The following is a 13,137-nucleotide window of genomic DNA, read 5'->3' as shown; positions in this document are numbered from 1 at the left end:
TTAACTTAAAAAAATGGGCTTAAAATAAATTTTACATCCATTTTTATGTGGGGGAACGAGGGAAAATTTGTTTTTCGCCATTTTACATTCATTTAAGTCGAAAGGAATTGGAGCTTAAAGAAAAGAAAAGCTAGAAATGGTTACTGGCATGGGAGGATATCTTTTTTTTAGAAGAAAGCATGTTCTAGTCTTCTTAGAGCAAAGAATCAATGTTACTATTTTATAGATTTTATATGGTGTGGCCGATGTGGTCGAGTATTTTTCAGAAAGTACTGTACAACTCACTCCATAGGATGATACAAGCCGTCCATTTGTGAAGCCACAACATAAGTAGGTTGTGCCACAAAAATCATTTCCATAGGATGATCTTAACCCTCCGATCTAGAGTGGGACTGCAAATTAGGGAAACTGCTATTGATGAGAGAGTTTAGGATCATCCTGTGGAAATGATTTTTGGGACATGACCTATTTTACGCTGTGGCCCAATAAATGGATGGTTTGTATCATCCCATGGAGTAGACTTTACAGTACATTTTGAAAAATATTGGACTATACGGCCACACACCGTATAAAAACTCACTACTTAAATTATATGGGATCGATATGGGTGTCAATGGGCCCATATGGTCTGATGGAACCGAAAGGTCGGAACGTTAATGGAGAGGATTTTGGCACAACAGTTGGATATGATTGTGTCCATTGGATCAATGTACCCACAAACGTACCCCATTATCTAGAGCATCCAAGGGCGTGGGGTTGTACAAAAATATCTTTAATATTTGCGTTTATTTTCCTCATATCTTTTGACATCAACTGTGGGTAAAACAATTTTTATGCCCATTTTAAGTGAAAAATGGGCGTAAAATTTGTTTTATGTAAGAAGAAATGGATATGTCTATATTTTCATAACATTTAAAAACCCTACTCAAAACTATAAATTATATTGGGGAGTGATAAATCGACCCCCATGTATCTTAAATCGACCCCTTTTAACAGAAAACGTTAGGGCGTGTGAGTTGTACACTTGTAAGGTGTTTAACGGCACATGAAAACTTTATTCACATGCCCTAACTTTTTCAAAAAATGACATTTAAAGAAGAGTTTTTTCTAACTATGGTCTGAAAAGGGTCTCAATTAACGGCCCAGATTCAACATCTTTTTTGTATTCAAATTGGAAAAAGATTATTGGGGAAATACTTTACTCAGATAGAGCCCCCTCAATAGCTAAAATTGGATTGTTAAAGGATTTTGAGGTATGATTTTCATTTCACTTACTGAAAAATTCTATATTGGAAACTCAAACAAAGAAAAACATACATAAAAATTACACAATATTAGTCTTGAACTAGTGGCACCCACAAGAAAAAAGAAAAAATAAGAAAAATTACAAAGTAGATGGGAAAGATTCCAAAGTAAACGGGCTTCGTTCCTCGAAATGGATGTGATTCTTGATGCCAGTGTCTTCCCATACAAGATTGTTCCACCAGTTAGGCTCCCCTGAAATTTTTAGTCCAGTGATTGAATCCCCAACATATAGAGGGAGTTTTCGCAAATTTGGACATCCTTTGACTTTCATCATCTCTAAAGCTGGCAAATATCCTTGGCAAATGCTCTTCAGTTTTGGTAGCTCCCAAAGATATAAACTGCGCAAGGATGGGAATGCATCTTGGCCTGCTTGATCATCTTGGAACAAACTCTCCAATATTTTACATGATTTAATCTCGAGTATTTCTAGTTTTTTCAAGTGTATACCCGAAGAGAATAAGCTCACAAGTTTTGGACAAGACTCCAAATAGATGCAATTTAAGCTTGTAAAGCTTTTGTGCCCAACTATTCCCTCACACACTGTAGAAAGATTGGCAAGATGAAACATTGACAGTTTCTCGAGGGACTCCAATGCATCAATGTCCGCGCTTTGCCCCACAATCAAGCTTTTCATTTTGTAACATTTCTCAATCCGACATTCAATAAGATTTCCTGTATTTTTAATGCCGCAATGAGATAGTGTTATAATGAACTGATTTTTTTGCAGGGACAAGAATTTTGTGTGGTAGAGAACTCCTCCAATACCATTGAGATCACTTTCAGTAGAGCCAATCTCAAAAGAAGTGCTATAACTTGTAGGAGTAGGGTGTTGGATTTTAATGTGGGAATAAATCCCACCATAGTAAAATTCAGTTCTTTCGAAAGGATCATCTTTGGCTTTTCCCCGTTCTTCACATGCACCCACATACAAATGAAATTCATGGATGTATTTTTCCCACAAGGGAGAGTGTGCATCCAATGTACGAAAAATATTCGCATCTGTTACGGAGATGCAATATCCATTCCTACCTCTAACCTGACATTGTGTTGGCAAATCAAAGCAACATTGGTCCCAATTCAACTCTTTCGGAAGATGAACTATCCCATCCCAATTAACATTTTTAAGGTATTTTGTGTCTAGCAAGTCTAGACGTGTCAGCTGAGTTAAATGTTCAAATCCATTGGGTAGGAATCTAATTCTGGTACCTGAAAGATCGAGCACCTCAAGATTTTTAAGTTGGCTAATGCCGCTAAAATCTTCCAAGGACCTACAACCTCTTACAGAGACTTGAGTAATACAATATGCATTTATAATAGCAATATCGAGAAGACGAAGGTTAGGCATGTACTCAAAGGATGCCTTTGGAATCAAATTTTTTATTGGAGTTCCTCCAAGAACAAGAGCCTCCAATTTTGGAAGAGATTGTATAAGGGGCAGGGGAAGAGTGTACAAGCAAGGACAACTAGACAAGAAAAGCATACGAAGATTGCACAAGCATGAGAGTGATGAGGGCAAGGATGAGATGTGCGTTTTGGAGAGGTGAAGGAGTCGAAGGCTATTCATGTGCTCAAAAAATGAATCAGGGATTTTCCGCAACGGATTGCAATGAAGAAACAAAGTGGAGAGCGTAGGGCAGTTGGGAGGGCTATTGAAGAGACTTTGTATTTGATTGAAGGATAGGGAGATCCTTACCTTGTCTTCCCACTCCTCTGCGTTAGGTGCTTGTGTTAGCGCCATGTCACTTTTCAGTAGCATCTTATCACGAGGAAACCTTCTTCCTCTACTTGATTCAATAGTAACAGCAAACAACTTTGACTTTATGTGACTAGGAATCCTAGTCCCATCATAAGTATCCTCTACTTGAAACATCTGGCGTTCGTTTAGCTCATTAAGTATACTTTCTCCTTCCCCGATGCCATCATACAACCATTGAAATCCATCTATAAAGCCCTCCATGATCCAAAAGAAGATTAGAGAAAAAGCATCCAGACCGTTGGGGAAAAGCGAGAGATATAACCAACATTCCATGACTGTGTCACCATTGATCCGGCCTTGAAATCGAGAGAGGTATGAAGCAATATCAGAAGCCTCTCGGCATAATAGATCCCAAGCATCTTCCTCGCACAAATGCTCCCATGCTTCCTCCTCCACAACTCTTTGGATCTTCATTTCATAACAGACTTGTCCCACTGGAGTTACCATCACAACCACGCTGCCCTCAGGAAGTACATCGGGATGTATCCCCAATGTATATAAATTCAAGCGCTTTCGAACATCCTCTAAAATCACCAAGATCCTCCTATTTTGCAAGAATACCATTGTTCTTTCTCCTGTTAAGCCAATGCTACAACCGTGGACAGGGATCCCCAACCCCTCTCCTATTCTCCTATGCAACAACCGCTCTGAAATCTCAAATTCATTGGATACTGTTACCCGCACCGTAAACTCAAAGTGATGGGTTTCTTTGGCTTCCTCCATCACTCGGTTCAGGACCCGGTCCGTCGTCAACCCGACTACCCCACGCTCTTTTCTAACAACCAATCCCATCAAAGAAACATTCGGATCTCTAATACATTCCCAGATGCGTTGTCTCAAGCGCTCAAACACAGGCCCAGCGCTCGTGCTTGGATTTGTGTTTGTTTTTGCAACAACATTCAAATTTGCCATCTCTTGGTAATCTTTTCTTCCTTCTCAATTCAACACACACAACACTTCAATTACTATTCGGTTGCAGTTTCACAAACCTGTATAAAAACATTACGCCACAAAATTATTGAACACACACTTCAGTTTCGGGTTGTTGGGTTACTCCGCACAACCACACAAGAATACATGATATCAAGTTTATACTTTAGAATATTTGAATTGGAGTCTAAATAAAAATTCTAGTATCCTTATTTTAAATGGACTTGTGCAATCTGGATTCAAGTGATAAATTTCTGATAGAAGTGCAATAAAATGTGAAAATCCAAGCAATGAAGTTTGAATGGTATAATGCAAAATAGGTGTTTCAGAAAAAAAGCTGAAGAAAAAGCTCCATTGCCTTTGGGTAACAAGTTTTTAGTAAAAGAAAGTTATTAAGTGTGAGAGCATGCAGCTAAACAGCCAATGAACCAATATTTTTTGTTGATTATCACAAGAAACTAAATAAATTTCAACAAGAAGTATTTTCACATATGAAGATTATAGAATGCAAATAATGATAATAATGAAAAAAATCAGAGAAAAGAGAGTTTAGTCCTTCCCCGGCTTCTTTTTCCGCCGAATGATGTCTGGATGGCAGGAAATTTAAGGAGAGGATGTGGGGTGGGTCGTGTGACCCCGTTTGAAGACCCTTCTTTTTCTGAGTTGATGTCCCAGCGTTAAAAGAGCGAAAATGCAAAATAAAAAAGAAAACTAGAAGAAATGCTGTGAGAGAGAGAGAGAGAGATGGGATTTGCTTTGTGTCTAGGGACTACCATTGCATGGTTTTTATATAGGACATGGTGATTAATCAGATTTGTGTGGATTTGTGGGAGAAAAGACGATTATAAACCAAGAAGGAAGCAGGATTGATTGGGATTCTATATGGAGGTGGATGGTTTGGGTAAGGGATTTGGGGGAAGGATTCTAAGTGGAGAATGGGATTTGAATGCATTCTTGGAAAACACTTGCGAAAGATAAGAGCATACCTTCGTAAATTTGAAAGGTTTAATGAGCGTTTTAATACTTAAAACAGAGGGTGATAACTGATAAGAGTAAAATGTGGTTATAAACTTGGACATTTTATATGGTGTGAACGTATAGTTCAATACTTTTTTAAAAAGTACGGCCCCCTTCGTAGGAAAATCCAAACCGTTCATCTGTTGTGCCACAACTTAAATAGGTTGTTTCCAGAAAATCATTTCCATAGGATGATCCTAACCCTCCAATCTATAGATAGATAGGAGGGTCAGGATCATCCTATGGAAAAAATTTTTAGGGCACAACCTAATTACGTTGTGACCAAACAAATGAACGGTTTGGATCATCCTATGAAGTGGGCTCTACAGTACTTTTTGAAAAAATAATGGACCATAGTACCACACACCATATAAAATCTCATAAGCTTATAATCTATTGGGACGTTGCCACCTATTCTTGAATATGTCCATATAATTTTCATAAACAATGAAATATAGTATACACGGTTTTAGTGGGCCATGGAGTTATGGGTGTCAACGGATCCACCTATGTCTGATCACGATCCGTTTGAATCCCTTTTATCAAAACAAAAGGCGAAAAAGGAACTGTTGTTTTTCGTCATGAGCTACGTTTTTAAAAGTTAAGAAAATATCCCTAAAAAAAGACGTAAATGAACAAAAAATTGAAGGGTATTTCTCAACATTGACACACTTCATTTGGACCTTAAGATATGGATCCAATGGACAGATTTGGATATAGCTAGATTGCCCAAATGCATTCCATTAGTGTTCAGATCCTGTGGATCCATCGGACCATCTGGGTCCATCACCACCCCTAACAGGAGTAAAATTTGAAGTAATAAGGAAAAATATAAAGTACCTAGTAAAAGAATTTTTAGAAAACTTATCTTTTTCAAGAACTCTGATATTGTATATTCATTTTGCCAATCAATACAAAATTACTGTATACTCTTCACTCATACAATTAGAATATAAATTATTAGAGAGATCCTCAATCTTAAAATCATTAAAATGAGAGAGTTTGGCTACCATACCCAACCCAAAACTTGAGTCCTACAAATACAGAGCACAACAATCTAAAATATGTTCAATCACCTTTTTTCTTTTTTTGAGATGGCAAACAGGTAATATTAATAAAAAAGACGGGACCCGAGATGGACCACACCCAAAGGTACATGGAACAAGGACAAGAAAACAAAAAGAAAGAATAAAATACAATATCACGGAGGGAGATAATCAAACCACTCCATCACCGCTCAACCCCACCCGTAGCCAGAGCATCCGCCTCCCCTTTAGCAGATCGCCGCACATGATTAAGAACCGAAGATGAACCCGAAAATAAATCATCCATTTCATCAAACAAATGCGAAAATCTCCACGGGGGTGACGTCTTACCCTTCATCCAATCATGTTGAGTGAATCACCCTCCACAATAATACTATCTAACATTTCTCTACTTAACCTCATCATACCAAAATAGACAGCCTTTGCTTCGGCCTCCGAAGCATCACTTATCCCAATAGGGCCGGAATAAGCCCATTTGACAATGCCACTATGATTTCGATCACCTTGTTCCATCATACATGGTACACATTAGACATGTGTATAGCGATCGTGGCCTCTGATCTACTACACCACTAATGATCTAAACTGTCATGATCCCATGCCCAACAAAGATATTGTTCACTTGATCATGCTTTGTAAACATTAAGGTGGTGTTTGGATCATTGGAATCAGGTGCGGGAATCGACACCATATTCTGATTCTACCTGATTCTAACATTCGGCTCAAAAAATTGAACAGAATAAGGAGGTGAAATTGACACCGGAGCAGAATTAAAGGATGATAATGCCTAAATCTATTTTCCGCCCCAATACTCCAATAGGTGGTATTCAGAATGAAATTTTCATTAGAAGTTTTTGAATTAGATTTCTTATTTAAGCATTCCATTCTATTTACAGGAGAATCGAAATAGGATGCCAATTCTGATTCCATATTCTGGTAATCCAAACGCGGCTTAATAGTCTTAGCTAGGATGGGAGAACACTAATGTTGATGCTCTGTTCCTTCCAACGTAAAATGGTGGAAATGGACGTAAAGCAACATTTACACTAATTTCTAAGTGTAAAATGGACGTAAAATTTGTTTTACGCCCAGTTTACATCCAAAGAAACAGAGCCTCACGGAAATGATATATTCACCCTCAATTCTTCCCAGGCCACCCGTTGTAGTATAAAAAAAATAGTCATAAATACACTAGAGAGAGGTGGCCTCGGGCTATAGGGCTTGATTAAGGGACTAGGATCACGCATTCATATTGGGACCAACGAAATTTGACTGGAGTAGAGGGGCCTATATCAAATGTTGAAACCATCATCCACATGTGCTATGGGTATGGCTATTGGTCCCACATTGAATGGGGAGATCCTGTCCACTCGATCAAAGCCCACAAAAATCAAGGTTTGCTACCATCATTCTCTCCGGCCATAAAAAAATCTAAAACTTCATAGACCCAGGGGTGGAGCTACATGTAGCATAAGGGTGGCAGCAGCCACTGTTGAGTTGGGCCAAACTCCTTAATAGGCCTAACTCAATTGGGCCCAGCCCGCTTTAAAATTTGAAGCCAACCCCCTTATGTATAAGCCTGCCGCCCTTATGTATAAATCCTGGCTCCGCCATTGTAGACCCATATGGGTTATGACTAGAGTAAGCCATGATATTACGATAATTTGAAAAAAACAAAAACAAAAACAAAAGAAAGACTTAGAGTAGCGTAGTTACCCAAAAATTTGGCGGCGAGTGGCACTAGAAAGTAGGAGCCTGTAGTCTTTTCTTCAGCAAGGCCTTAGGTTTGTGATAGGAAGAAGGTATAGAATGTACATAGGATGACCAGTTTGCTTACTACTTATAAAGCCCAAAAAAAGGGATTGGGATTCCTTCCTTGAAGAGTACTTGAGATTAAAGAAAAGAGATGGTTGCTTGCAGGGGAGGGTATTCCCTTTCAAAAAAGAAGCATGAGATTAAGGCTTTCTTCTTTTGATGAAAAATGTGCCTAAAATAAATTTTGCGTCCATTTTTATGTGGAAGAATAGGGTAAAATTTGTTTTACGCTATTTTACGTTGAAAAGAAATGGTGCTTAAAGGAAAAGAAAAATCTATAGATGGTGACTAGCATGGGAGGGTATCTCTTTTTTGAAAGAGAGCATGTTTGAGTCTTTTTTAGAGCAAAGAATCAAGGCTACTGTTTTAGAGATTTTATATGGTGAAGGAGGAGGGGTGCTCGAGGGGACACACGAAGGAGCTGCACGTAAATCCGGTTGCTTGTTCGGTCCCTCCAAGACATTTCCATAATGTGCAGTCCCACTATAGAATTATACATAGGAGGGTTAGGATGGAAATGATTTTTAAGTCATAACCTATTTATGCCGTGGCCCAACAAATGGACGGTTCGGATCATCCTACTTAGTGGGCCGTACAGTACTTTTTGAAAAAAAAAGAAAAAAAAGAAGAATACGACAGTATGGCCACACAGCATATAAAATCTCTAAAATTGTAGCGCTGATTCTTTGCTCTAAAAAAAGACTAAAACTTGCTTTCTTTTAAAAAAGAGATACCCTCCCATGCCTACTAAAATAGATGTGAAAGATTAATACATTCTATAATGTGCAGTACCTCTACGGATTTCAGGGTTAGGATCATCCTATGGAGATGATCAACCCCGTACGCCCTATTTACGTTGTGGCCCAGCTAATGGATGGTTTGGATCATCCTTTGAAGCGGGCCCACTGCACTTTTCAAAAAGTAGAGTGGGACCCACTTCAAAGGATGATCCAAACCTTCCATTTGCTGGGCCACAACGTAAATAGGTAGTACCTACTTGATCATCTCCATAGGATGATCCTAACCCTCCAATTTTGTAGAGTGAGTGCACATTATAGAAACATCTATGGATTGGAGGGTTAGGATCATCCTATGAAGATTATCTACCACATACATCCTATTTATGTTGTGGCCCAGCAGGGGCGATGCCAGAAATTTTGCACAAGGGGGGCAAAAATTATAGTAATTTTTTATCTATCTTGAAATTAAGATAGAAAAAATTTCTATCTGAAATTTTGCACAAGGGGGCAAAAATTATAGTAAATTTTGCACAAAAAAGAGAGATAAAAATGGTAAAATTAAAATTTTAAACTTATTTTCTATTGGAAAGGGGGGCATATTTTTTAAAAAAGGGGGTAAGTATTAAAAAATTATTAAAAAATAAAGGCATATTTTTTTTTTCCAAAAAAATAAGGGGGGCAATTGCCCCCCTTTCCTCTCATGTGGCATCGCCCCTGTGGCCCAGCAAATGGACGCTTTGGATCATCCTTTGAAGTGGGACTCACCAAACTTTTCGAAAAATACTGGTTTTAACGCGCACTCACCGTATAAAAACTCTTTCATCAGGATTTAGAATATGCGAACACGTCAGCAATGACTTAAGAGGAGAGATGATATCAGCAGTGACTCAGAGGGAGGAGATATGAGAGATATCTAGAGATTCCTATATGAGACTTCGAATCCACAGGTCGGCAGAGAGAGAGAGAGAGAGAAGGTCAAGCAGTGACGCAATAAAGGCAAAGGCCAAAATTATGCTTTTCTTCTTGAAGACTAAATATTTGACCACCGGGCATTAATTTTAGAGGAATGCTAAAGCTGAGGGCACATCACCTAAGGGACAGTTTGGAATCATCAATCTAATAATTCGTGACCGTAAAATCTTGGGTTTTACAGGATAAAACTTGGATTTTATAAGCTAGAACCTGAATCTTATGATCTGAAGCCAGGATTTTACAAACATGGACAATAAAGGGATTTGCTAGGGTTCATCACCAAAGGCATGTCGTGGAACGTCTATTGCATGAGAGAGCAGCCACCACATGAATAATGACAAAACTTTGATTTTATAAGCTAGGTTTTGTCATTATTCATGAGGGGGCTCCTCTCTCATGCAAGAGACGTTCCGAGAAATGCCTTTTGCATTGGACCCTTTAGAAAATCCCAGATTATAATACTTATAAAAGTCCACATTTTAGCTTATATAATTCATGATTTTACCACTACGGATTACAAAATCTATGTATCCAAATGGCCCATAACGCACTAAGAATGCTAAAAATTAAAGGAATGGGAAATTAAATGACAAAATCTGTTGAAAAGTGAGCTTGTGTGGCCATACTCTCGTGCAAAAGTGAGCCCCTAAAAATTGCCTAGCAAATCCCAACAAAATAATCTTTGCCATTTTCTCGTGGACGAAAATTACAACAAAAGGAGATTGGAAATATCACATTTTCCCCATCCACAGTAATAAAAATTTCCCTTACTTTTGACTTTTGACCTTTCAAAATGAACGAACCATGTCTTAATCCCTTGTCAACGTTTTTTTTAATTGGTCAAACATTTTGAGATCCTAACCCCTCCTCCAAGGCTGACCTTCCCTTCCTTCAACCTATATAAACTCCACACCCAACATATCTCTCATTTCCAAACACTCATAAAAATATCTGATCAATGGAAGAAGGGAATGTGATGCAGGTGCATCCATGTCGTTCGAAGGCCGAGAACTACAGAGACATGGTCGGACAGAATGGGAACGAAGGCAAGAAAAAGTATAAAGGGGTACGGCGTCGGAAATGGGGGAAATGGGTGTCAGAAATCCGGCTCCAAGGCAGCCGAACGTGCTTGTGGTTGGGAACTTACTCCACCCCGGAGGCTGCGGCCGTGGCCCACGACACCGCCGTTTTCTATTTACGGGGCCCGTCCGAAATGGAGAATTTAAACTTCCCGATGACCGTTCCGATGTTTCACCGGGGTGACATGTCTCCTACCTCCGTACAAAGAGTGGCTACCGATGCCGGCATGGCTGTGGATGCTAAATTGGTCACTAGACGGCCGGAAGAGGAGGTAAAGATGCTAGAAAATAGTGGGTTTCAAGGTGTGGATGAATCAGTTTGGGAGGATGTGAATAATGAAGAGGTGGCTGGGAGCTGTGATTTAAGAGAAGGAGAGGCATTGAGTATATCAGTTGATGACATGGAAATATGTATTTAGATTTTTGAAGGGATTCGAGTTAGTGGGTCCCACTTGATTGATATGAACCGTAAAGTTGATAGACCTTGCTTTGGATATCCGATAGCCCAAGATTCACGACAATCATCTAATCCTAGAGATACCCAACATTAGATCTTTTGATTACAGGATTGGCTTGATTTGTGGGCTATCCAATTGCAAAATTATCCTGAAATGCTAGCTTTTTTTATTCAACATGATTTTTTACCAAGACCGTTAGATCAACGTACTAGCTATTCTCTTTGGCAAAAGTGAGCCGTGAATTTGCCTAGCTGCTCCGTTTGGTTGCTGGGTTTTTTTTAAATTCTTGGGACTTTTTTTTTTACCCTAGGAACTTTTTAATCCCAATAGTGGAGTCAACTAGGTTTTTTTTTCCTACAATTTCAAAACTTCCTGTGAAATTTTAGGGGTGTCATTACCAAATATGGGAAGGGATGAGAGAGAGGACATCATTCCCTAGGAAAGAAAAATATGGGACAGAGAGTCCATGTCACCACATAAGCAATCATTACAAGAATGAGATTAAAAAAATTTTAGTACTAAAAGGCAACCAAACATAGGATGGGTTCAAAATTTTACAAGATTATTCCTAGCACAAAAATTTAACTGGCAACCAAACGGAGCTACAAGTATGGAATTTGCTAGACAATTTTTTGCAGAAAGTCATTTCGGGGCTCACTTTTGCAGGAGTCAATTGGCACCTCAGATGAATTAAATGAATAAGACAAAATCCGTTAAAACGTTAGCTTGTGTTAGGGCTGCACATGGTTCGGACCGGTTCGGTTTAGGGCGTTTTTTTAACCGAACCAATCAAATCGGTTTGGAGAAAATCCAAACCATTACCAAACCGATCGGGGGTATAGCCGAAACAAACCAAACTGATTTTGACCGGTTCGGTTTGGTTCACGGTTTATCCGGTACAAATCGAAATCAAGTGGTTAAATACATTTATCTATACCAAAAAAAAAAAGAAAGTTTATCCATCCAAATCGACCATCAACGGTGTGCAACGAGACTGGCAAGCTCTCTCTCTCTCTCTCAACAAAAAATGAAGAGACCCCTCCCTCTCTAACCCTAATCGAGTGCTATATAAAGGGGATGATATATGCGCCCCCCTCCCCCCCCCCCAAAAAAAAAAAAAAAATTCTTCTCTTGGACAACCCCTCTAAGTATTTAGGACTATTCTTTTTACACTTCTAAGGGGTGCTCTAAGGGGAAGGGGTAAATGTATTCTTTACTTTTGAATACAAGGAATTGATATAGACACACCTCCCTTGGACCGTCGCTGAAGTAATTATAGCTACTAACCCTAATCGAGTGCTATATAAAGGGGATGATATATGCGCCCCCCCCCCCCCCCCCCCCAAAAAAAAAAAAAAAATTCTTCTCTTGGACAACCCCTCTAAGTATTTAGGACTATTCTTTTTACACTTCTAAGGGGTGCTCTAAGGGGAAGGGGTAAATGTATTCTTTACTTTTGAATACAAGGAATTGATATAGACACACCTCCCTTGGACCGTCGCTGAAGTAATTATAGCTACTATTTTACAGTCCGCCAGTGGAACTTCTGACTTCTGTGTAAGAAAACAACTACAACTGACCGAAAACTACTTTTTATGTCCCCCTTCCACCGGTGGAAATCTCAAAAGGAAGAAGAAGAAAGTAGAAGAAAGAAGGATAACAAAGAAAGTAGGCATTTTTCCTAAAATCTTTTACACCCCCACCCCCCGGCGCCGCATGCCGCAGTATGCATTCCCCTCCCTTATTACGTGAACAGTGGGGAATTTTACTGCTTTTTGACGTCAAATCACGTTAAAAGGGGGTGAATGCGCGGGGGTGGAAATATATCATCGCCCTAATTAAATCTAAAATGGGTATTTTGGTCATGGATTGATGGCATTGCCTGATTTGCAAAATTCACTCAAATGTTATGATTCTATAGAAATGATAAATGTGGAGTTAGGGGTACAATGTCACCCCTGACCCGCCATGAGCCCAAACAGGGTCTGGGCTGCATTTTCCAACCCTGAGGGCGGATCA

The 13,137-nt window shown here is 39.2% G+C and overlaps 1 protein-coding gene and 1 pseudogene across 1 annotated transcript; one reads left to right on the top strand and one right to left on the bottom strand.

Annotated features, from left to right (window-relative positions):
• Window positions 1–1,254: 1,254 nt before the first annotated feature.
• Window positions 1,255–3,363, bottom strand: LOC143864802 (disease resistance protein RPS2-like). Its single transcript, XM_077375634.1, has one exon. It carries the CDS (start codon window positions 3,332–3,334, stop codon window positions 1,385–1,387), a length of 1,950 nt encoding a protein of 649 aa, XP_077231749.1. The 5' UTR covers window positions 3,335–3,363; the 3' UTR covers window positions 1,255–1,384.
• Window positions 3,364–10,502: 7,139 nt separating this feature from the next.
• On the top strand, window positions 10,503–11,292 carry LOC143864852 (ethylene-responsive transcription factor ERF020 pseudogene; annotated as a pseudogene).
• Window positions 11,293–13,137: the final 1,845 nt, after the last annotated feature.

The sequence above is a fragment of the Tasmannia lanceolata genome, unplaced genomic scaffold, assembly GCF_043159265.1.
Source record: "Tasmannia lanceolata isolate RefF3 unplaced genomic scaffold, GAP_Taslan_0.1 ptg000054l, whole genome shotgun sequence".
Lineage (NCBI taxonomy): Eukaryota > Viridiplantae > Streptophyta > Magnoliopsida > Canellales > Winteraceae > Tasmannia > Tasmannia lanceolata.
Note: the sequence above shows the minus strand (reverse complement) of the source record. Positions and strands in the feature narration are given on the sequence as shown.